The sequence below is a fragment of the Phoxinus phoxinus genome (genome assembly GCF_949152265.1).
Source record: "Phoxinus phoxinus genome assembly, chromosome: 5".
In the NCBI taxonomy this organism is placed as follows: domain Eukaryota; kingdom Metazoa; phylum Chordata; class Actinopteri; order Cypriniformes; family Leuciscidae; genus Phoxinus; species Phoxinus phoxinus.
Genome location: NC_136880.1, coordinates 27,031,776 through 27,056,246, shown reverse-complemented (window position 1 = coordinate 27,056,246; position 24,471 = coordinate 27,031,776). Strand labels below are relative to the sequence as shown.

Sequence of the window (24,471 nt, the reverse complement as noted above, 5' to 3'; positions counted from 1 at the left end):
GCATTCATATTTTTTATTAAAATATATACTTAAAAAATGTGGATATAAAACACTTTGACAATATTCATTCACACAAGCGCCGTGTGCTGCAGCATTCTTTGTGACACTTCTATTTGATTTTAGTGTAATCTGCAGTTTTGCAAATTAAGCAAACTTCACACAAGCAAATGAAGTTGAATTGAACAACGTTTCATACAGATGTAGAAATACTCCCCTGTTCCTCTGTAAGCTTTCAGTGCTGTAATGATAATGCTGCATTTATGTTTCAACAAGGGAGCACTTCACAAGATGTGTAGAGAGGCCGAGTCTGAAACATTTCCCCACTCACATTCACTTGTAGCCAATATAACTGAAATCCCTCAATGTAAAGTCCTGTGAAGAAACAGTTCACCCAAAAATTAACATTCTGTCATTTACTCATCCTTACACCGTTCAAAACCTGTATGACTGACACATTCTGAAGACTGACTTTATAGAACTTAAATACACATATTTTGTTTTTTCTCCAGTTAATTTTGACATGATGTCAACCATGAACATGGCATTGTAGCACAACATGATTTGGGATGCTGAATTCCTGGATACGCCACCATCGTCAAAGGATGGCCCTGTCCCAAATGGCACACTTCATGTGCACTTGCGGTCTTGTGGACACAATGGCTGCCACAAATATCGTGTCTGTTAAGCCCACAAGACCGTAGGGTGTCCCATTTGTCATTTTAAGTTTCAGAAGGGTCCCCTTTGCGGCGGATATGTGCTCACGATGCACACTTTTGCCGAAGCCGCACTAAACCAAACTCAACAGCAGACGTCTACCCAACAGTCAAGGCGGCATTACGTCATGAACGTGTGACTTGGAGGAAGATCGCAAGGGCTTAGGGCTCCATTTGGGACAGGGCTGTAGAGGAACAGAAGAGTCCTTTACAATCTGTCATAAGACGGAGGCAGTCTCGTCACTGTCCATGTTTTTAAAGTCACAAACTCATTCATTCATTTTGCTCCTCTGTCAAGTTATTTTTTTCTGCTAGTGAACAAAAAACTAAATCACCATCACTTCTCTTATTAACACAAAATCACCTTACCACAACACTGTCCACAAAAAAGTCCATCATAAAAGTGAAATTCCGCTTGTGTTGGTAGAAAACAAAGGAAAAAAAAGACTTCATGTGTGAAGTATCCCTTTTTTGTTCTTCTTTCAAGTTATGCCTCCGAGCATACGATCCGATCCGAGCGTACGAGATCTGATGCCGATCCGAGCGTACGAGAATATGAATGTCATTGAATGGCAGCCTAGGTGGCAACTCCCGTATCCTTTCCAATGTACATGTCAGCAAGTTTTTTAAACTGTGGCCCCCAGTTAGAGAGGTAATCATATTCATGGTCTCCCTCAGTCACAGAGGACTCCAGAGAGCTCAGTGACTCAGCGATTGATCCATTGCCCTCATAAGCATAAGTGGCGAGAGAGTCATAGGGAGGTGCGAAAGGGTCTGTGTCGTTGTCCTGCAGTCTGCTAATAATGAAGTCTCTAACATCCGCACACTCCTTCATGGGTGAAGGTCTGTGATAGGGAAACAGCATCTCAGGGATGATGTCGCGCCGCAGCTTGTTGCTCTCGATCACCTCCGGGTGGCGCAGTGTGCCGATGTCAAAGGCTTGCGTGTCCTCCTCGCCGCCCCCCTCGTCGTTGTAGCTGACTACGTTATCCCTGACGTCCTCTTTGGAGATGATCAGCGGTTCCTTCCTCCTCTGCTTCTTTAAAGCTGAGAACAGCACCACAATCACTGGAAAAGAGTGAACAGATATGTCTTGGTCAGTATCATTATTGTTAAAGCTAGTATGAAATTGATTTATTTTTTCCTAAATGTTATTTTCTCTTATTTTTTTGTTTATTCGTAATTTTTTGTCATAACTGGATTGTCTGGAGAAATTACAGACTTTTCTCTGGTGCAGGACTTTACCAATCATGTACAGTAGTATGTTTAAACCCTGAAAGCTCAATCGACTGCAAGCTCACATTGAATCTGCCTTTATCCAATCAACAACCAATCAACACTGAGATGTATGTCACAATACAGAACAAAGATCTGTCACTACTTCCGTTACCATTGTTGGGGGGTAATACATTAAGTAGTAATGTGACTGAAATGTCACATTATGTGCAATAATGTGCAAGTTACTTTGTTTTCCCATTTATTGACTGACAGCTCTCCTGTTCCCTTGTTGAGATAAATCGTGAGTAAAGTGCAGAGGCGTTGTGTGCTCTGTGTGAACATGATGGTTATTGTAGTTCTAGACCATAGGGTATCCAAACCTGCAGCTGGAGTGCAGCATCCAGCAGATTTCAAACAGATTCAGTGAAATACAGACTCAGAATATTATGCAAACCTGCAATAATTAAATATGTTAAATAAAAATAAACCTTATGTGTTTAATCTCACTGTATTAACCAATGTCTTTTGCTGCTGATTCAAAAATGACTTTAGAGAACATCACTTCTTAATTTATTTATTGCTGAAGCAAGAGTGATGAACTTTCTTCTCCTGCGTTCTATTTTTCTGCTATCCAGAATGGCAGCACAGCTGAAAGATTTGTTCGAGCTGCGCCCTCTACTGTACAGGTTAGAATTTATTCCAGTCTGAGGCTTATTCATTCAGCTTTTGGTGTGAAAGGGCCTTTACTTTAAGGGCCCAGGGCTCCCTTGTAAAAGAGATTTGAATATCTCAATGGGACATCACCTGGTAAAATAAAGGGTAAATAAAAATAAATAAATAAATAAACTTTAGCCAAAAATATAACTTGTTTATTATTAAATAAACAAACAAGCAAGCCCCGCCTAGTTGAGAAAAAGTAACGCAAAAGTAACATAACGCATTACTTTTCATAAAAAGTACATAGTTAGTTACTTTTTTTTAGAGAGTAATGCAATATTGTAATACACTATCCTTATCACAGTCAAAAACTACGATGAAACTAAAATGAAAACATTTTCATTAATTGCATTAAAGTCCCTGTAAAGGCAATTCTAAAAAAAAAAATCTAAACACATTATAAATGTTCGAAATGTAGGCTATTGCTAAAACATATAACAAAGACTGAACTGTGAAGTACTGGAGTTAGACCGTTAAAAAGTTTTTCACCACTGCTGTGTTCCGGATTATTTGGGCGGGGCTAAAACGGTGGCTCGATGACGCACTGGAGCCACTGAGCTTCTGGCCCCGCCCCTACTTGATGACGCACTGGAGCCACTGACGCTGGCCCCTCCCCTAACAATAGAGCACATTCACATTAGTTTGCCGCTCTGTCAGTAGCCTATTATTAGTTACAGCCTACAGTTAGCTAGCTATGCCTTCGTCACGGAAATGCGTAGTAGGCCTGGATGCGATCACGTACAAAACAGATCGGTGTCCTTATTTAAATTTCCGAAAAACGATCACATCAAGAGGAGGTGGATTCATTTTGTGAAGAGCCACCTTGATGGAGATCTGAGTATCGCCGCCAAAACCCAAGGGATAGATTTATAAACTTTTGTCGGAGACAACTGGGATTCACTGATAATCCGCTGTTACTGGTGAATGTGGCCGAACCGACTATCTCCCGCCTCGGCCTTCATCCTCCCGTCCGTCGCGCCGACAACTGGTGCCATCATCGGCAGTGCGTGCCCACCAATGAGTGTAAGTTGCCTTGTGTGTTTATGTTATAATTATAGAGCTGGTAAGTCCCGCCCCTTCCGTAAAACCCAGCTGGACCTCAAAGTTGAAAAACCGTCAATGCAAGTGAATGGGAGAAAATAATTATTTTCTGGTCCCGTTTGAATTGTGCCATGAATGTGAACATATGTTGTCTGTGAATTTTTTATATAATCTTTCATGTTACAAGTTTGACAGTATATGGTATGATTCGTCGGCTAGCAGTTGTGGAAAAGACATAACGAGAAAGATTACATGTCGCCTATGTGACGTCACCCCATAAAGTTGACTTACCCGTGGTTTTCGCCAACCTCAACGATTTTGTCCTCTCCCTGAAGGAAGGCGGTGAAGTGCACCAAAGACACAGCCATGTCTAGCGGGATCCGTGAGCTAGAGCCGTGTGCTAGTGGTGTTGACGTTTCAAACGCGTCGAAAGCAGCGAAGAGTTGTAGTCCACAAAGTGCTCTCACACAAAGTCTACCTGTATCAAACTTCTACCCGCTAAATTGTAGCATTTTTCACACGAAAGATTATATAAAAAATTCACAGACAACATATGTTCACATTCATGGCACAATTCAAACGGGACCAGAAAATAATTATTTTCTCCCATTCACTTGCATTGACGGTTTTTCAACTTTGAGGTCGAGTGGGGTTTTACGGAAGGGGCGGGACTTACCAGCTCTATAGGTAGTCCACAGTTGAGTGTGGCGACTGCAGCTTTCCAGCGAGTGGGCGTGGTTTCAGCGCAGCCAGCGGACACGCCCCCAGCGTTTGAGAGCTGAGACTACTGCTAATTTTTTTCAAGATTTTGATAGTTTATTTTACGTACTTGCCGGCTTTTTTATCATTCAAATTTGGCTGGGTGGCTAATAACAGATTTTTCTGTGGTGTGACAAACTCAGAAGTTTAGTTTAGTTTTAGATACATGGTATTATAAACCTTTTGAAACCTTTACAAGTCAACTGAATTAAACAATCAACACCACTAAAGTGAAATAATAATAGACTTTGAAGAGTATCTTAACACCGTTAAGCATTTTTAAATTATACCAGTTAGCACGTTATCTTTGGAAGTCCTGAAATACTAAAACCAAAATAATAAAATAGGCCTACTGAAAAATTAAATAAACTGAAACTAAAACTAATGAAATCTAAACTACAATAAGGTTGCCATGGGTTGCGACATGAATAATATTAATAAAAAAAACTAGGACTTTGCTAAGAAGGATACAGTAAAAACTCACTAAGGAGGACAAGGATGCAGAGAAGTATCGCCACTAGCGCCCCAGTGCTGAGGCCAGCAGAGAGCAGCAACGCATCAACACTGCAGGAACGCATGTTGCCGGTGGCGTCACAGCTGCACACACGAATGGTCAAAGTGCTGGTGCTGCTCTGGATGGGGTAGTCGCTGTCGGAGATAACTACTGGCAGATAGTAGACACTCATTTCACGCCTGTTAAATCCACTTCTTCTGGTCAGGATTCTGGCTGTGTTATCTTTGGGAGAGGTGGGGGTTAAGAGAACATTCAAACAGTCAGAGCTAAAGATATTATCTCATGCGGAGTCAAACAACAGGACAAATAAAGCTGTTTTTGTTACTGCCAAAATAGAAAAAAAGATTAAACATGCGTTTTCCATAAGCTTCAAGATTTAAACGTCAAAGGAAAGATTTATTCACCTTCATTATCAAAGATGGTGAAGTTTGGATTCATTGAACTCAAGCTGAATACAAATTTGTGACCCACAAGAGGTTCGTCTGTGTCGATGGCACTGATAGTCTGTATGAGCTGAAATGGAAGACACGTTTTTGAATGCAGAATAATACGTTCTGTTTACAACCATTTTAATAATTTAATAATTCCATTTCATGGTCACACAGTCAAAAGCATATAATATAGATTTTTACATACCTGCCCAGCTTTGACATTCTCACACACAAATGTCTCATAAATCATGGCAAACTCTGGCGCATTGTCATTCACATCCAAAACTTTTATCAAGACAGGAACACGGCTTCTTTGATGAGGGTTATCTGACGAGAGTAACACAGTGTAAAATAGGCAGGAAAGATATTTTCATTCTCATACTTATTTAGGTTTAAAGAAACAGGCTGGTGACACATCATATGTGATGTGTCACCAGGCAATGCTATTTTTTATGCATGTATTTACTTACTCATCTCACTGGCCAGGACTGAGATGTTGTGCCACTTTGACACTTCCCTGTCAAGAGACTTAAGAATTGTGATGGATCCATTCTTGGGGTCGATGTGGTAGAGCCTCTCTGGGTCTGTGTGGTGATCTACTGCATATCTATGGGCAGGTTTAAGCAATAAATAAAAATAAGTTGAATAGTCACTGACATTCCCTGAAGTTTGAAGAAGGGGTGTCATTGCATAGCAGTTGTTATAAATTGGATCAGCCAGCTGCCAGGAAATGAACTGTGACTATATAAAATATGACTTCTCAACTTTTATTTCTCATCATGGTGATTTCCAAGAGCAACTTTGCATCTCACAATGTGATTTTTCTTTTGTATTGTAACCTTTTTAAAGTATTCTTAAGTTTTTAGATGGGCACTGCTCCAACACTATTTTGTACTGTAAACTAAATTAAACTCACTGGAGCAAATTTACCAAACAGTTTGCACCCAATTTTTGCATTATATGTCAGTGCAAAAACCTGCATCTCATTTGCTAGCCACCCACAATCCAGTTTCACTATCTGCATATATAGTACTGTGGCATGTGTTTTTAAATTGTCATTCGTTTCACTGCACACAAATCTTTCTATGTAAATTTACTTAAAACAAATTGTGCATTATACACCAAAAGTCACTATTGGTACATTTTCTAGACATCATGGCAGCAGTAATTCATCAAATGATAATCGAATGAAGAAGAAGAGCTTAAATTGGGCATATGTCCATATTTTTTTATATATATTTTTTTTGCAGTTTTGCAAGTCAAGTTCATTTTTGTTATGTTAAAGACTTGATTCAGGCGCTGGAGCAATGCGGCCCCAGTAAAGTATGTCAGATCCCGGTAATCTGCTGTACCTTCTACAACCTAGAGCAGAATCAGCATGCAAAACTGAGAATTGCAGCATGCAAATTACATTCAACAGATTTTTTTGGGGCGTGTTTGTGCCGTTATCTGATTTGCATAATTTATTTAATGATTCAGGTGCTGTGCAGCAGACAGTGTGCGCAAATAAACTGCTAGCAGGTGCAAAACCACTTTGATGAATTCCCTGCAGTTAGTGTTGAATTATTAAATATTTCAAGAGCTCACTGAATTGGGTAATCTGTGGCATCGGGGTCCCAGGCTGTAATAGTTCCGATTGCTGTTCCTTTTGGTGTGTCCTCATTGACCTCAAAGACATACTGAGGCCTGCTGAAGATGGGAGGCTCATCCACATCTTTGGCTGTGACCTTGATGATAGCTGTGTCCGAGAATGGGCCCAGATGAAAGAAGTTGGGGTCCTGGTGTGTGTTAGTCACCTCCACTTTCACAGTGTACACACGCTTGCTTTCATAGTCCAGTTTCTGGATGAAGATCAAAAAGAGTGGTTGTACATATTTTCACAGGGTTATACAAGATCACCTATTCATAAATATTGATACAGGTTATTACCTTTTTGACAACGATAACGCCCTCCTGGGATATCTCATCTGTAATTATATCTAGATAGTCTTTGCCGTCTCCTTCTACAATTCTGTATTTCATTTCAGCATTTTCTCCCTCGTCACCATCATTGGCTTTTATTCTGCCCACAGTTGATCCGATTTCTGCCGACTCATAAGTGCTTAGGTGGTATGAACCTTGAAAAGAAAAGAGGTTACATATATTTCAACCATTTTTAGTCTTAATTCTAAGGCTTTTATCGCTTTTAAAGTCAACATTGACCCTATTTAATTACTTAATGCATTGGTCTATTCTATTCTATTCTTAAGACAAAAAAATCCTCATTATATTTTAATTAACTTCTAATAACTAACTAATAACCAATAGCAGCAATATATATTATCTTAGTGAATTTGTTATTCAATGTACAATTTTCACAATCAGTCCCACTTTTTCTTGTTAAATATGCCATCTTTCTTGGAATTATGTCAGAAATACAATTCACAGTTAAAGAAGTTCAATATGTCAGAAAATCAATTCAAACAGAGGGGTTGCAATTCACTTTGACTTTATAAGCACTTATGAATTAGTGACATCTTACTGTAAGCAAACCGTGGCGGGCTGTCATTAACATCTGTAAGGGTAACGTTGACCATGGTGGTTCCAGACAGACCACCCATCTGTCCTGCCATGTCTTTGGCTTGAATAACAACCTGATACTCCTTCCGCACTTCCCGGTCCATACTGGAAAGAGCTATTCTGACAATTCCTGCACAGAAAACACGGATTTACCATCAAGCTTAAAACAACATATCAATAACATAGTGTAAATGTAAAATGTGCATATTTATATTATATAAAATGTATCAATAGTAATCTGTAAAAAAACAAAAACTTTTATATAGCAAAGACAATAAATTGGTAAAAAGTGACAGTAAATATTTATAATGTTACAAAGGATTTCTATTTCAAATAAATTATGTTCTTTTAAACTTTATATTCATTATTCATCAAAGAATCCAGAAAAATAATATGTACTACGGTTTAAATTTTTTTTTTTTCTTGAGCACCAAATCAGCTTTCTAGAATGATTTCTAAAGGGAGTAACACACACACACACACACTTTAAATGTATTCTTATTTTCTGATTCTGCCTTTTCGTTATAAGAACATGTAGGCCTACATGTTTATTTATTTATCTACTAATGTTTCACAGTTTAATGCAGGACCGTTTTTTTCAGTCCCAGGGAACTTATTGCATACAAAAAATAATTTATATTTTCTAATTTATTTGATTTATAGCTCTACTTTTTTTTTAAAGGGCCAGTATTTTCTGTCCCTGCTTGGGCTTGCGATTATGCCTTAATCTTAATATTTTGCATCCGTAACCTTTATATTGCTACATTTATCAAGCTTAACTTGCATTCTTCTCAGCAAAAGCAATAATACAAGCCTAGCATAGTAATTTGTTCCATTTCAAAGATTTATTCCATTTTGTGCAAAGCAAATATTCTAGCTGGATCTGTTAACCAGGCACAGCAGTGTGTGATCTTCATGCTTCAGACATTCCACATAAAAAGTAACATCCCTGTCTTACCTTGTCAAATGGCCTCAGGCATGCGTCATAGTAGTATGTCGGCAGAGAATATGTTTTCAACAAGATGTTTGGAGGACTCACCTGTCTCGGGATCCACAGAGAAGTAAGGCTGCCCTTGTAGGATGCTGTACACAAGTTTAGCACTGTTCCCGTATGTGGCATCATCTGCATCAGTGGCATTGACTTCGATTACAAAAGTACCTATAAATACGAAAAAAAAAGAAAAAAAAATGAGTTTTGAGAATAGAGATGAGAGTAAATGGAGATATGGAGATGTTCAAAAAACTGCCCTGCTTGTTTTTTCTGTTTGTTTTTTTTGGCATCAACATAAAAGAGATCAAGAATGTTGTAAAATGTCCTCATATTTGCCAAAATCTGCAATCAAAAATAAGTAACTTCACTATGACCTCTAATATTTGGTATCATACTGCATGCCAATTTGTATTTAAAGGAAGGAATTGATAAGCATCTGAGTTAATATTTCAATCGAGCATAATTGAGAAAATAACTGGGTCTGTAGAACTACGAAAGACCAACCTCTCAGCAATACAAAATTCCTTTGTAATTCCTTTGGTGGTTGTGTGTTTGGCAATATATTTACATCATATTAAATTTCTCAATTGTGAAGAACCAAGCTCTCAAAAAAGGGGTACAGTCATGAAAATAAAATAAATAGTTGGGTCATTGTTTTGTTTTCAGAACTGAATTATTAGCATTCATTATGGTTCAAAGGCTACAGTGCCTCTAACCTAGATTTACCACCGTTCCTTTTATTAGAAAATACAGATGGAATTGGTTTTGTCCTAGGGTTGTGTGTCAGAGGGTAATGAGCGCTTCATAATATGGTGACACTTTCACTTTGATTGAGGGCAATAATTTCATAAATACGATGTACAGTCCCTTATATTAGATTCCAGCTGAAAATGAGAGAAGGAAGAACATCATTAGATTTTCTTTGGGGAGACGATACCAAACAGACTGCTTCACTGCTTGAGGACTGACTTGATTGGAAACGGGATAACCAGAGGTTATTATGATATTACTGAGAAACAGCATGAATCTCCTGAATATTCATGCGCTGTGAATATGTATGGTGCAGTGTCACTGCTAGCACAGAGCCACTGATTGTGTGAGACAGTGGTGATAGATGATGTGCGAATGGGAATTAGATGTAAATAGAAAATGTGATAAGATGAGCAAATAGAATCTCTTCCATTAGACACTACATCAGGACTCAAGAGAGGCAGATCCTTGCGGGCACTGCTTTTAGTGATTACATATATTTGCATTTGACTACCTGCAGTACATATTACTCACTGTACATTCCTAGAAAACTGCTACTTTTAGGTAGATTACAGTTATACTTATAGGTAATAAGGTTATTTCTGATTATTAACAGAACCATGGCACTAGTTTAATTTACCCCTCCAACCCCCCAACATCAAATATGTCTGAACAAAGTTTTTTTTTTTAATAACTCATGTGCCATTTATTTCAGCCCGATCTCATGAAAGTGCGTACGTTAAATGTTATTTCTCGTGCCATTTTTACGGCAAAAATAGTTTTTTGCGTGCATATGATATGTAGTTTTCACGTGCATATGATACGCACTTTATGGTGTGTAATACGCACGCACTCCCCACCCCTAATCCTACCCGAGGGTTTTCACTGTGTAGCTTATGCACGCAAAAAAAAAAAACATTTTTGGCGTACAAATGGTACGAGAAATAACATTCGTCGTATAGGTACCTTCATGAGATTGTGTTGTTTATTTATATCTTTTCATTTTTAAATTCAGGGGCACGCAAAATAAAAATAAAATAAAATATTTTTTTTTTTTTTTTTTGAGTAACTGTATGTTAGTATGATAAAGTCTTAAATCAAACGCAAACAAAACGTTTTGAAAGTTCAGCTCACTTGTTTAAATGCCACACTCCATAACAATACATGCTTCAAAAACTCCTAAAGCCTCTAAAAACCAATAGGAGTGAGCATCCTTGACCTTAAAAACACTGCAGTGACAGGAATATCACACCCTGGTGCAGTATTCCAGCATGACAGTAAATGCACTTCAAATAACAACAACCAGAGAAAAAGTAATTTTCATTCGCTCACCGACGTCTGACATTTCAGGTACACTGGCAGAATAGACAGCCCTGGTGAATTTGGGCTCATTGTCATTGATGTCATGTATCTTGACAATGAATTCAGTGGCAGGCTCCAGGGGGAGGCCCGTGATCTTGTTGAAAGCCTGGGCCTGCAGTGTGTAAGAGGCCTTTTCCTCTCTGTCCAGTCTCTGTGTAGCATGTAAATCCCCAGACTTCTCATCGATACGGAATACTGTGCCTGCTCCTTCCCCGGAGAGAACATATCTGGCAGTTCCGTCCCCTATGTCTTTGTCTGAGCGAAGCTGCATGGACAGAAAGCAGACAGTGACTTAACCATGTCGCAATGCACAGATTTGAAATTTGCCAAATCATTTGTGGATATGTTTTTTTAAATCAAACACTCTAATCACTAGTAGAGTATATAGCATAAAGTCCTTCCTTCAGCAAAATGTTAATGTGATATGCTGCCATGTTTTATTAACCAGTGAACTTCAGCTAGTCTTGTTTTCGATCATGGTTAGCAGCTTAGAAGAAGAATCTTTTGAAGGGAAAGCTCTCTTGGGACAATAGAAACTCATAAAAGCCACAGACAGAGTCTTAAAGAAAGAGTCTTAAAAGTACAAGTCTTCAGAACATATTCCATTAAATACTAATGAAGCTTTTAGTCCGATTTTACCACTGTGTTTTTATTGCATTTCTAAAAATATGAAATGTTAGGCCTTTTAGTACATGAATGATTTCCATGACTTTTCATTTTAGTAGTGAATTGAAATTATTTCCATCTTTGCCCACACTGTCATCCCATCATTTAAACTGGAACTCATCACTGTCCTCTAGTTCGAATTGATTGTTGTTGGTAACTTGTTAGAAAACAAATCAATAACGCTTTGTAGTCAGTCAACACTTTTTTTGCCATTTTTTTTTAAAAATACCGTTAAAATGTAGCTTTAGGATATTTGACTTGAAATGACGTGATAATAATTACACTTTATTTGAGAAAGAAACTACAAAAGTCTTGGACTTGGATCAAAACGTTAGCAAGCAGTGAATAGATTCTATATTTGTCAATTTTTTTAGGGGAGAAAATAGCTAGCATTGAACTATCATCTTTTTTTATTTCATTATTTTTTTTTTTTATGAAGGGAAGTTTAAAAGTCATAGTATAAGAACAAGCCTAGTCAACACTCTCGAATATTAGGTAAAAGTCATCGAAAAGAGTCATTTTTTTTCTTTAAAGTCTTAGAAGGGGAAAGAAAAGATCCCCTAATTGAAAAATAACCCTGATACATCCCACCGGTTGGGTCATTTAGTTTCCCTTAAATGGGTTGATTTGCCCTAAAGCTGTTCAACTGTCACCGCCTGATGCTTAATTAAATTTTAACCTGTGGGATGAGACTATATGGGTTCCAACAGGCTTCAGTGAATAAAAAAAAAATCAAATAAGCAATTGTTTCATGCGTTTATGAGTGCAGTCCAGCATCTGGCCAGAGTCATGGCCATTTAATGCATTTATCCTGGGCTCTAAAGTCTGTTTTTAGAAAGAGCCAGTGGTCTGATTCCACCTGCTGACCACTCAAACACACTCAGCGCGTCAGCAGGATCTCATAACAAACACTTTATATAATCCGCACTAACTGATATTACATAGGAAAACACCACAAAGCGAAATGTTACAAAAGCAGCTTTTTATTTGCCTTAATATAAAAGCTATTCTGATCCTCAGGGTCCCTCAACAGTGTTCACTGCATACACATTACTCCCCCTCAGTTTAGAAATAAATGAATATATTTATATTGCAGTGCACTTATTTCAAACAATATAAATTCACATAATTTGTTCATATTACTTCCAACCCTTTAATGTTTTGTTTTTTTTCCGATTCATTTTGTTTCTGTTTCATATAAACTGGCCAAGTCACGTGATTTGAGTAAATGAGGATTATTTAGTAGCGTACGCCAGTTTTTTTTTCATTTGTTTTACGCACCAAAATTATTAAGACTACATATTTTATATATATTATTAGATTACAGTTACACTTTAATGAAAACATGCGATTGTAAAATGTGAATGACATTTATGTGTTTTTGTTGCATTTACCACCAGATGTCCTCAGCATGTGGTTAAAGCTTCTATCGATTCAAAAAAGAGTGAATCATTTTGTGATGCAAACCAATTGATTCTATTTCAGTGAGACCGCACCGCAATGATCTCTCCGAAAAAAGGGTTGTCAATAATCTGTGATGCATAAACGTAACATTACATTACAACGGAATCCGAAGTCACTATTAGTGCACAGGTGAGTGACATTTTTTTGTGCTGCCAACCAAACGACGTCAGTCACCCGATTGCAGTCCGAACTCTGTCAGAACGTTTTTACAAAATATTTAGCATTTTGCATTTTAACGGCAAATTACTCAATAGGAAACAAACGTATTGTAATCGCTCTGGAATCGGATAGTGACTCCCTTTATCTGATCGAATCGTAACCTAAATGAAGTATTATAGTCTACTTCATGCATGTGATGTGGGCAACCTCTTGACTCCTTTACACTGCAATGACTGACTGGCAAGAGATATCGATGCACACTTGTTCTCTTTGCAGTTTAATTTTATACGCTCCCTCTGATTCAGATCTCACTTGTCTCCTTGCACTAGCCAAATACAGTAATTACCATATCAAGTCCACTTAATCCAAGTGAACGTGCCCAAAGTTTAGTAGACAGGTTCCAATTGTGTACATGTGCACAGCTAACCTTTTGACTAAGTGATGCAAATGTACGCTTTTATGGTGGCATTATTAGTAGCCTATGTGCTAAACAAGAATTAAATATTTAAATAAAAATAGTATGGTTTAAACCTATTTGTCGTATTCTATACATGTCCTCCAAAGTTTGTACGTATACAACTCAGTCAGTGTTTTAATAACAGGGGCTGTGCAGCTGAATGTCAGTATGGACTCCTCTTTCATGTTTAATGTGGCATAAATATAGCATGCCTCTGAACTGCGACTTGATGAATTGCAGTCCCTTCCTTCACACAGCCACTGCAGATGGGTTGGAAGTCAATGGGGGGAATGAAAAAGAGTGAGTGAAATAGCCCATAATTGTTGATTCCTGTCAGGTCTCAGCGGAGCCACTTTGTCCTGGAAATGAGAGCGGTAAAAAACTAAACCCTGGTACAAAGTATTCTATCTCGAAACGACTCTCTCCCACTCTTATTCGCTTTCTGTCTCCCTGGGATGTGAATATTCATGCCTCAGTGAGTGTGTAATTCATATTTGCGCTACTTTATGTTCTTTGATGATGGCATCAAGTTTTCCGAAGTGCCTGCCACACAGCAACGTGTTCAAATCCAGTGTCAAACCATATAAAGCTCAGGGAAACGAAAGAGGAATGCAGAAATCAGGCATTTGCATCTCCTCCAAGCCCTGTTTTGCTAGCCAAGGAGGCTTGTTCGTTCTGAGCTTGTGTTATCATGGACTCTCACCTTGCCGACATACTGATAGTTACTTCCTGTGTATTCCTCCGACAGGAAGAACTGCCTCCACATCCAGTCTCTTTTGGATCTGTGCAGCACCATTTTATCTCCTTCCATCAGACGGTTCCAGTTGTGAAAGAGATTCCCATCATTCCTCTCTAGCAATATGACTGGAGAGCTCAGGTGCGTAAAGACCAGTGGAAGCAGCCAAAAGAAGTGATTCATTATCATTGCAGCCAATCGATCGTCACGATGACAGCGACTCCTTATGAATAAGCTAAGTAGGGTGGGCAGTGCTGAATTGAAAGCGATGTAAATGGCAACATCAGCAACCCTGACATTGTAGAATCGCCTTTGATCCTCCTTTGATTCCCTATAAAAAATAATCAAAGCAAAAAAGTTACATACAGTGTGTTGGAGGTCACTGCAGCCCTTGTCAAGATGCAACACCCGTTTCTTCTACTGTAATCCTTTTGTTGTTTGCGGAGTGTATCCCACAGGGCCTTCATGCAATATTCCATTCACAGAAGATCAAACATGTAGCAGCCTCACACAAAACTTTGCATATAACATGCCCATGCAATTAACAGAAATGCTTGCATTGGTAAACATGGCTAAAATGGCATTCTACACCAGGTCTGGGTTAAGGACAGGATAGACTGTTATCATAGGTTAACCGAAAATGGATAAATAAATAAAAAAGACTACTGTACATGTATGATATAGATATGGGTTGGGAATTTAAAATAGATTCCCATTCTGGAATCAGATACTGATTACATTTAAATTTAATTTACTGATAATGTTGTCTGTTACAGAACCATGTTGTCACCATGAAATCAAACATGACAGTATTAATATTTTATGGAAGATTGCAGTACTTATTATGATTTATCTATGCACATCATTATTATTTTTTGAAAGTTCATGTGCCCTCATAATCTTTTATCAAACTAACATCTCCCTCTCGCAGCAACATCTCTTCTCTGATGACTTGTTTACTGCCCAGAGGACAGGACAACCTGTTACTCACATGAGATCACAGCAATAGCTGTGGACAACAATCCAATCAATTTCCCAATGAAGAAAATCAAGTCCCGCTATACATTTTTTTCAGTAAGCCTTTTCACTCAAATATGTCACAATAGGGGAAGAAAAGACTATCGCAACTTCCAGTGTATGCCATATTTAAATATAAATGAATGATAATATCCTGTCTTGCCCACTCAGGTCGTGATTGTATATAGATGACTAAACTGTCCGTATTCCTGCCTGCACAATATTAAATGATGAAATAAAAGGCAATTTACATGAGTTAATAAAGATGCCAAAATATAGACTAATGGGAAAATTAAAATGTACATTTGGCAGATGCTTTTATCCAAAGCGACTACACATTTTAACATTCTTATCAGTTCTTGCTTTCCCTAGTCGAACCCATGACCTTGGCGTTGCAAGCGCCACCACTCTACTGTTTGAGCAACAGGAAAGACTTGGCATAAAAAATGTCATAATGGAAATTTTACCAACCAATCTTTCACGGTGACAGTGACCAATTATTTTCCTGTTATTCGGTCGAGACCCTCAGCATCATTATTGATCGAGATAACGTTCGCATCTCATGTGGGGTTTTTTTTTCTGCAGTCACAAACAATGATTAAACAAAGTGCAAGTGAATGAAGTAACAACCCTTATTCACAAATTGATTCTTATTCCAATGGTATCTTCTTATTCCCTTGTCCTCTTAATATGTTCCACATCCAAATCGATTTCCAGAGTGAGTACTATAGTACGGGTGTTATAACTACATCAGAGCCAAAAGAAATCAACGTACGTTGAAAAGCCTGTATGCGGAATCAATAGCAGACCTTGATTATATGTCACAGAATGACTAGGGTTGGATTCAAATGCTGGTCACACAACCTAAAAGCTCTTGCTCGCTGCCTCAAATAGTGATTGCTGCTGGCAGAGTGGCCTGCCATGTTTATTCCTGAGCTTTCTGGCTGAGTGTTTAAGCATGACAGCCGATGTGAGATACATTCAATTAACTGGGATTAAGTGAAACATTACTCACCTCCTGTTCACCTTTTAGAGAGCATTTTTCACTAGCATCTCCTTAAATGTAGCAAACAGAGTTTTAAATGTCCTTAAATGTTTAAATGTCTGTCCTGAGAGATATTTAACGCTGCTATTACTTTTCTGAACCGCTGTAAGCATACACACCAGTGTTCAACATGGCCATCAGGCTTCAGTTTAGCTGTCAAGTTACACGGCTACACACCTAAATAAATAAATAAATAAATGTGTACAGTAAATATTGATTTGAGTTTATCAGCCTAGCAGCAACACAAACACAGCAACATTACAGTAACATTAATACTGAAGTCCTACAATCGATTACTGAGGCAAGATGGCGCCAGTTGCATTTGTATTTAACGAGAGAGCAAGTCTGTATTTTGTATTGTAATAGGGCGCTAAAGAAAATTCTTTAAGCCATTGGGATCGCTTGGGTTCCTAATGGAGACCAGATTTTGAGGGAAAACATGATTTCATGACAGGTTTTTTCCCCCTAAAGATTTGAAAAACTCTTTGTGAAAGAGTTATATGGCATGAACCAAAACCAACCAACAAGGTGGATCACAACATAGGAAACTTTTTTCTAAAACGGACAAAAGGACCAATGTACAAGACTATGTTCTGAATGGCTTTAACGAGGGAAAGAACTACAATCCCATGAAGCACTGTGAACAAAATAATAAAAATACAAATGGAGAAATATAAAACTGTTGATTTAAAGATGTTACTTATGTGCGTATGTGTTGCTTAAGCAGCTGAAAGTCTGTACATTTTGAAAGACTGTCCACTTGGGATTTGAAGAAACCGAAAAAACGGACTAATTCCAGAAGAACTGTGGCAACGTCTCCAAGACGCTTGAAGAAACCTACCCTCAAAGCTACAGTACTGTGAAAAGTTTTAGCCACTTGTGCAAAAATGCTGTAAAGTGAGGATACTTTCGAAAATAATGTCATAAATAGATTTTATTTATTAATTTATCTTCTATTAACTAAATCAAATCAATATTTGGTGTGACGTGACCACTGTGATGTAAAGTCAGATTAATTTCTGTAAAAGTTCTTTCGGACAGTTTCAATGAACTGGTTCAAAAACGATCAAACAATAATGTTACTACACATTTCTTTTTTAACAACTCAGTGCCGTGTTATATCAACAACACATTCAAATAAAGTAATTTGTGTCAATGCATTTTAAAACATTCAAATAAAACGTTATTTGTGGAACGCATATCAAGCATGGTGTTAGTTCTGGCAGGTCACGTTAGTCAAGCTCGCATCAGCTGACTCTCAGCTAATCCACATCTACCTATGAATACAATGCCTATCACTGTATTCATATAAGCTCCTTAAGTATTATCAGCAGCTATCACGCTTCTCAGGAGCTAATTACCCTCCTCCATCCCCAGCTCCTCCTCTCGCCAGTCAGGATTTGGCATTCTGATTCCCCTTTAAATCAGACTGAATTCTCGAATTAGGTTGTACATTAAAATATTTGCAATACATTTCGTTGGCTCTGTTCCTGTTTACCCTAAGGGGGGTTATTGCTGCTTTCCCTGCTCTTATCCATGCTAGGCTACATGGATGCGCAGGAAGTTCTAGCCCAGAACGGAACCATACCGCCAGTCCAAACTATGCTAATGGTCAATCGTAATTGCTGATTATTGCCTGTCATTCACTTAAGTTAATGGTGTTTGTGGTCACAGTTTCTTTCCCAGATATTTGTCTGATATGACTGACCAACATTGAGTAGCTTACATCTTGGATAATATTCCTAAAAGTTTCGCACCTACAGCACACATTACAGACATGCATGAACACGGATATGTTCTACATGTCTAAAGTATATAGAAAGAATAAACCAGTCTTTTAAAATCCTTGATTTTACTTTACTTCAAATATAATCTGAATGCACAAAAAACTATTGTAAAATGTATTTACATCTCTCATCGGAAAGGTTTTTGCAGGAAGGTTTGAATAAAATTGTTTAATAAAATACGTGCCACAGGCTTGCATAGTATCGCCAACTCGCTCATCAGACTCCTCTGTAATCCTCAACAAACTTCGACAGCTGGTTGAACCGGCTGATTCGGGTCTTTTTGAGTCGTATGTGCTACTTCGGCTTGTGCGTCTTGCGTCATCAACCCAGAACTAAAGCTTGATTCAGTTAGATTAATGAACCGGCACGACCGGTTACTTATATATACCAGTTCAAAAGAACGATTCATTCAAGAACTGAACATCACCAGTGACCACCCTTTCCACAGAGTTCCACATTCCAGCTATTTCATATGCAAAGATGTTAGCCAATCATAGCAATGGGCGTTTACACTTAAGTCTCACAGCAGACTGTTCAAACTGCAGACCCTTCAAACAGACCATTCAAATCCGAGCGCTAAAATCTGGGTAGGAAAAAATGCCTTTTATTTCTAAATAATGAAAAAAAATAAGTAAAAATCATACTAACATTATAAGGGCACCCCGTGCACCTTCATTCATAGTGCTTCGTAAAAAGATACCATTAATTTTTAAAACATTAATTTTAATGTTTCTACATTATTTTGGAGATTAGTGTGGAAGTATTAGAATATAAAAACTTTAATGTTAGCTGTGATTAATCGCGATTAATAACAGAAAATTTGTGATTAATAAAACATTTTTATCGATTGTCAACAACACTAAATATACATACATACACAAATACACTCACACACACACACACACACACACACACAAATGTTTAAGTAGCTTGAGAGCAAAAGGAGACTATTCCATTATTTGTTGTGCACATGGGAGTGAGCAGGTGCTAAAGAGTTATTTAGATGTGATTTGCTTGTAGCAAATCTCTGATTGATGGACATTTCTTTGCAGAATCATGATTAATGTAATTTTCAACTAGGAATTGCACTGTTAAATATGATTATTTGATTTTAAAAAAAGTTAAAATAATGCAGGCTGCGATGGCTTGTTTTCTAACCCGCCTATAGAGGGTGTGATCTCACTCACAGAATGTACAAATAGTGTCAGCCATCTTTTTTTGGAAGCTAAGCTAACAGGCTCTTGCTCTGTGGAGAAAGCTGAGTAGTAGGGGTTACCATACATCCTTTTTCCCGGACATGTCCGGCCGTCGAGATCGTCCAAAATGTCCAGGATTCGGCTTTTGCTTTCTACAGTTGCCATTCATTGTTTACATGCACACCTTTTGTTTCAATCTAACTGAATTCATTCTGATTAGTGAATGTAGTTACATGAACGCTAAACAAGTGATCGGTTAATGTGCGTTTTAACTTTGCTAAGAAAATTCCCGCTCCTCCCTGAGTGATACGAGACCGGTGCGTCTCACAGGTGCCGCTCATCAGTAATCACGCCACCGGCCTCGCGTCGTTCTCCCGCGGCCCTCAGCCTCGTCCTGCTCGCCACAGTAAACATAATGAATGGCGACTGTAGAACGCAAAAGCCGAATCCCAGACATTTTAGGCGATCTGAAAATCCCGGACAGACTTGTCACGGAGACTCACGATAAAACAGCGTCTTTTAAGTTTCGAATCAACTAGTAGCCTAGCCTTGTTGTTTAACTGCGCTCTTACCGGTAGGCGTGGCTTGGGAGTGGCCTCGTAGGGCAGCGAAACAAGTGCATTCTGGGAGTTGTTGTCTTTCATCCACATGAGCTTGGCTTTCTACATTTTCTGGCTTTTCTCAGTCTAGAAGGCTCCAAATTAAAAAAATATTTTCACATTTCTACTACATAAATGACCCATTCTAAATACACATTCATCTTTCCAGAGGTGAAGTATCCCTTTAACAAAAGCATATGTCAATGATTAAGAACATTGTTGTTACTCTCATTAGGTCTGTCTTTAAAGGATTTTTAAGTTTGAACAAGTAATTGTTAAAAAATCAATTATAAATATATTCTTATTGCAAATAAATTACATTTTTTACTTCTGGAACCCGACTGTTGCAATGGAAATGTCAATCCTCTGAATGCCTCGATTGACCAATCAGAATCAGGTATTCCAGTGCGTCCACTTAATTTCTGACCTCTACCATCTCAGAACATTCATCACATTCCAACTTCCTTTGTCTTTGTGCACTGCAACTTCAGAACGACTAAATTTCTGTCAATATGAAAGGAATTTTCCATAAAATAGCTTCCAGTTTAACATATTTGCAGAGTGCTTAAAACTACACGTTATACTCATCATTCAGCATGACAACAGGCTATGGCTGTGTGTGTAAATGTCTTTTTGACTGTTTAATATCGTTTAATAAAGTGCTGTGTATTTCCTTGTTAGTCTTGCCCCCGGCTGGCATAAAAACCATTTCTGTTTTGTAACATGTAATCCACTTTGATTATTATTATGATTAAATGCTGCAGTTATAATTTCAACTCTTTCCATGAACCTTATTAGAATATTAATCCTAGATGTGCACCGCATAATAAGCAGCCTTTGACATCTCATGAATTTTAAGGTATACGTGGTCAGTGAATTGGCCAGGGAAACAGAAAGATGGGCATTAGATACACTCTCGGGCCGTGTCATATATCACCTATTAATTAGCATTAATGCCCGCAGCTCAGAGTCAAGTACATTTAGTCCTTGTATCTAAGCTATCGTGGAACCGAATCTTGGCTCTCTAATGACACATAATACCTTTTTTTTTTTTTTTTTCATTTTGCCTGAATACAAGTGCATATGCAAATCTAATGCAATTTTTTATGCCCATGACCGTCCTTGCCATATGTTCAGCAGCCTAAATCACCTACATAACTGCATATATTTAAGCATTAGTAATAAATATATACATTTACAGGGACTGAAGGCACTCTTATCCAGTACTTTAACATTTGACACTAACAACAAGCCACAGATGCAACAGTTTCCACTTGGGGGAGCCCAAGACCTTTTTCTCTCCTCTCTTCCCTGTATGAATCTCCCCATCACTCCATACCTCATCCTGGACGGCTCTCACAGCTGGCCTCTCCCTTGCAATATTAATGCCCTGTCTTCTTTGTTTTGAAACTTTGGTACAGATCAGATATGCACCATGTTGATCGCCTGCCTGGAGGACCGGCTTTGATTCTGCCAGGTTCACAGACTCAAGGCAATCATTTATACCCTGAGTTATTAGACAGAACACTTTCTCTGATTTCGTGTGGCTCTTATGAATGTAATGAATTCAAAAGCAGGAGCTGACGGAGGTCCTGTCTGATTAAAAAAATTACGTGTGTTGTCAGAGAAGGGCAAAAAGGAAAAGGGAGGGCTACTCGTACACAGTTGCGGATACTAGAAATGCTCACTAACAGTGCTAGATGTTTAACTGTTATGACATTCCCACTACAATTCAGATGTATTCAGACTAGAAGAACAGTCCTTGACCTCCTAAAAGGCCTTTTTATAGGTCACTTCCTCAGGTCAGGGTGTAAATGTTATTACAGTACCTCCCTGAAAAGAAATACATTGGTTGGATCTTTCACCTCATTATGAGGCAAATTGCCTCGCATTTCGAGGCAGAAAGAAATAGAGGGAGATGATATCAGGAGACCGAAACGGAGGGAGAGAGAGAGAGAGAGATGCCCTGAGTGGAAGCATGTGGGGCTTTATCTCTGTGTTGAAAGGCAATTATACATGTGACACTGGCTCAGAGGAAGTGTGCGCTTTAATTTGTGTGAAACAGTCATGCCATTATGTGTTCACGTCAGATGTATAAATCAAAGTTTACATACTGGCTTGAGTTCAGAAGCACCAAAACCTGAAAAATCTGATCTAAACCAAAGTCTAACAACAAGAGTGGTTTGCATAGTCAATGTGCAAGGACGTTTTTTAGGTAATAACATGTACACACAGACAAGAAACAATCCTTATTGGCCATACTGCACCCAGAGTGATTTGTCCACAGTCTTACATTTGACTTCCACAGTCACAAGTGGTACACACAATTGCAACGAAACGCTCATGGTTATCCATCCTACATGAACACTTTAAACACAGAGCGCTGCTTATGCAGGTTTAGTGTTCTAGCTTTGCCAACATACTCCAGAATCTGCAACACTATAGCTAAAACCCTGGGTTAAGGATCACAAACAGAGACAGTGGTGCATGAAAGCAGTTTCCTTGCGTTGGCAGTGCTATGTTTTATGTCAAGGATCAAACACGCACACAGACCTCTAAACACGTGTGCACACCTCCTTGTAAAAAGCGACGGGGCGATTAAACGCATAGGGATAGAGGAGGATTTCTAGAAACTTTAACTGCAGTGATGACTCCTGTGGGTGGTAAAGTTAAACTATATGTGCATTGGTTTAAAGAATGTCACACTTTGTTTGCACATAAATAAATTGAATTACTAATTATATAGCCATATATATATATATATATATACACAAACAAATATAAACGTCATTTTCAATTCAATTCATTACTTGAATATATAATCCAATTAATTACAGCAAATTAAAATGACAAATGAAATCAGTTAGAAAACACGTTAGATGGATAGATAGACCGAGCATAAATCAAAGGGGCAGATGACTGGCATTTCATGTAAGATTATATGACATGTAAGATTATATGGCACATATGTGGCATTATGACAGAGGGCAAAAGCCATTAAAATCTATTACATTAAAAATCAAGTCCATGATGGGGTTGTTAAAATGGAAAAATGTAATTCCATGCAGATGGAAGCATTCCAAAGTATTGTGGTTTAGATTTGAGTTTCGACTGTTGTCAGTTCCACGGCAACATTTTGGAACTAGTAATAAAATTGCAATGCTTTTTCCATGCTATTTAGATTAGCTGGCGTTATCTGAAGAGTAAAAAGCATAAGGCTCTTACCTTAACAAAACAGCCTCCTGTGCTTTTCTGAGAGCATGTCATCCTCATGGAAGTACGACGCTGGCTTCGATGCTCGCCTCTTGGCAGCGCTCAGATTCCAAGACTGACTACAGTTGTGTGTGAGACTCCAGCTGCCTCTCTCTCTTTCTCTCTCTCTCTCCCTCACTTACACATAAAGCCCTCTCTCTCTCCAGCTCTATCCTTTCTTTCTTGCTCTGCTGGACAAGGATGCAGTTTGCAGAGGGGAGCAGGCTCTGATTGGCTGCCATTCATAAGATTGTGATTGGGGATGGAGTTGACTGTGGGGTGGGGTGGGGTGGGGTGGGGTGGGGGGGGGGGGGTGAGGGGAGAGAGACCAGTGTTGGCTACAGACCAGGGCATTGAAATGAGGACAGTGGGTTTAACACAGCAGGCGTGATGACTTTCAAGAATTAAATCTTGGACTAAAAACATTGGTAAAGGGCAGGAACCCGAGGCATATCCGTGACACGCTTAAAATGGCAAATTCGAAATCAGCCTAACAACGTTTTGCAGGGGCAGTTGTTTTCATCGCACACATAAGAGCAAACATAACTGTCAGATTTTTCTGTTGAATACATAAATCAGATTACTCAGAATGCAGAAAGGGCAATACACACACACACACACATATATATGCATCATGCATGTGTGTGTATGTGTATTGTCAAGATTGATGATAATACGATTTTTTTCTTGAGAACCAAATCAGCATATTAGAAAGATTTCTAAAGGATCATGCTTAAAATTCACAGGAATAAATAAATAAAATATATTGAAATATAAAACAGTTATTTAAAATTGCAAATATTCTACAAATCTCAACAGTCGAGCCTACAGCTCAAACATTAGATGATTTTCCCAGGGAATGATAAAAATGTATACCTTGAATGCAATGTAAGCCGCTTTGGATAAAAGCATCTGCCAAATGCATAAATGTAAAATGTCAACTATGTACATAGAGTATGAGTGTGTGCAATTATAGAATTTAGAATTCAATCTGATCTGAATGTTTAGTATAAAACTATGAGGATATCATCTGAGGTG

The 24,471-nt window shown here is 38.3% G+C and overlaps 1 protein-coding gene and 1 long non-coding RNA gene across 2 annotated transcripts in view; one reads left to right on the top strand and one right to left on the bottom strand.

The window, feature by feature from the left end:
• On the bottom strand, positions 1 to 23,527 carry cdh10a (cadherin 10, type 2a (T2-cadherin)). The gene is made up of 12 exons (XM_079611859.1): positions 23,407 to 23,527; positions 14,505 to 14,868; positions 11,026 to 11,320; positions 8,992 to 9,111; positions 7,915 to 8,082; positions 7,323 to 7,510; positions 6,981 to 7,234; positions 5,864 to 6,000; positions 5,599 to 5,720; positions 5,367 to 5,475; positions 4,933 to 5,184; positions 1 to 1,781 (listed from the first exon to the last, which is right to left on the bottom strand). The coding sequence occupies exons 2-12, from the start codon at positions 14,724 to 14,726 to the stop codon at positions 1,291 to 1,293; spliced, it is 2,358 nt and encodes a 785-aa protein (XP_079467985.1). The 5' UTR covers positions 14,727 to 14,868; positions 23,407 to 23,527; the 3' UTR covers positions 1 to 1,290.
• LOC306998092 overlaps positions 3,378 to 24,471 on the top strand; it is an 81,681-nt gene continuing 60,587 nt past the window's right edge. Inside the window, exons 1-2 of the long non-coding RNA XR_013797514.1 lie at positions 3,378 to 3,671; positions 14,550 to 14,678. This is a non-coding gene — a long non-coding RNA (uncharacterized lncRNA). The remainder of the gene's footprint in view (positions 3,672 to 14,549; positions 14,679 to 24,471) is intronic.

What these genes read in the sequence shown, in the direction of transcription:
- cdh10a (XM_079611859.1), bottom strand. Translation starts at nt 14,726, where the DNA reads ATGATAATGAATCACTTCTTTTGGCTGCTTCCACTGGTCTTTACGCAC. An exon ending in GCCACAGATTACCCAATTCA is followed by an intron (nt 6,001 to 6,980) that starts GTGAGCTCTTGA and finishes ACCTGCCCATAG; the next exon opens with ATATGCAGTAGATCACCACA. An exon ending in CTGCATCCTTGTCCTCCTTA is followed by an intron (nt 1,782 to 4,932) that starts GTGAGTTTTTAC and finishes ACTCTTTTCCAG; the next exon opens with TGATTGTGGTGCTGTTCTCA.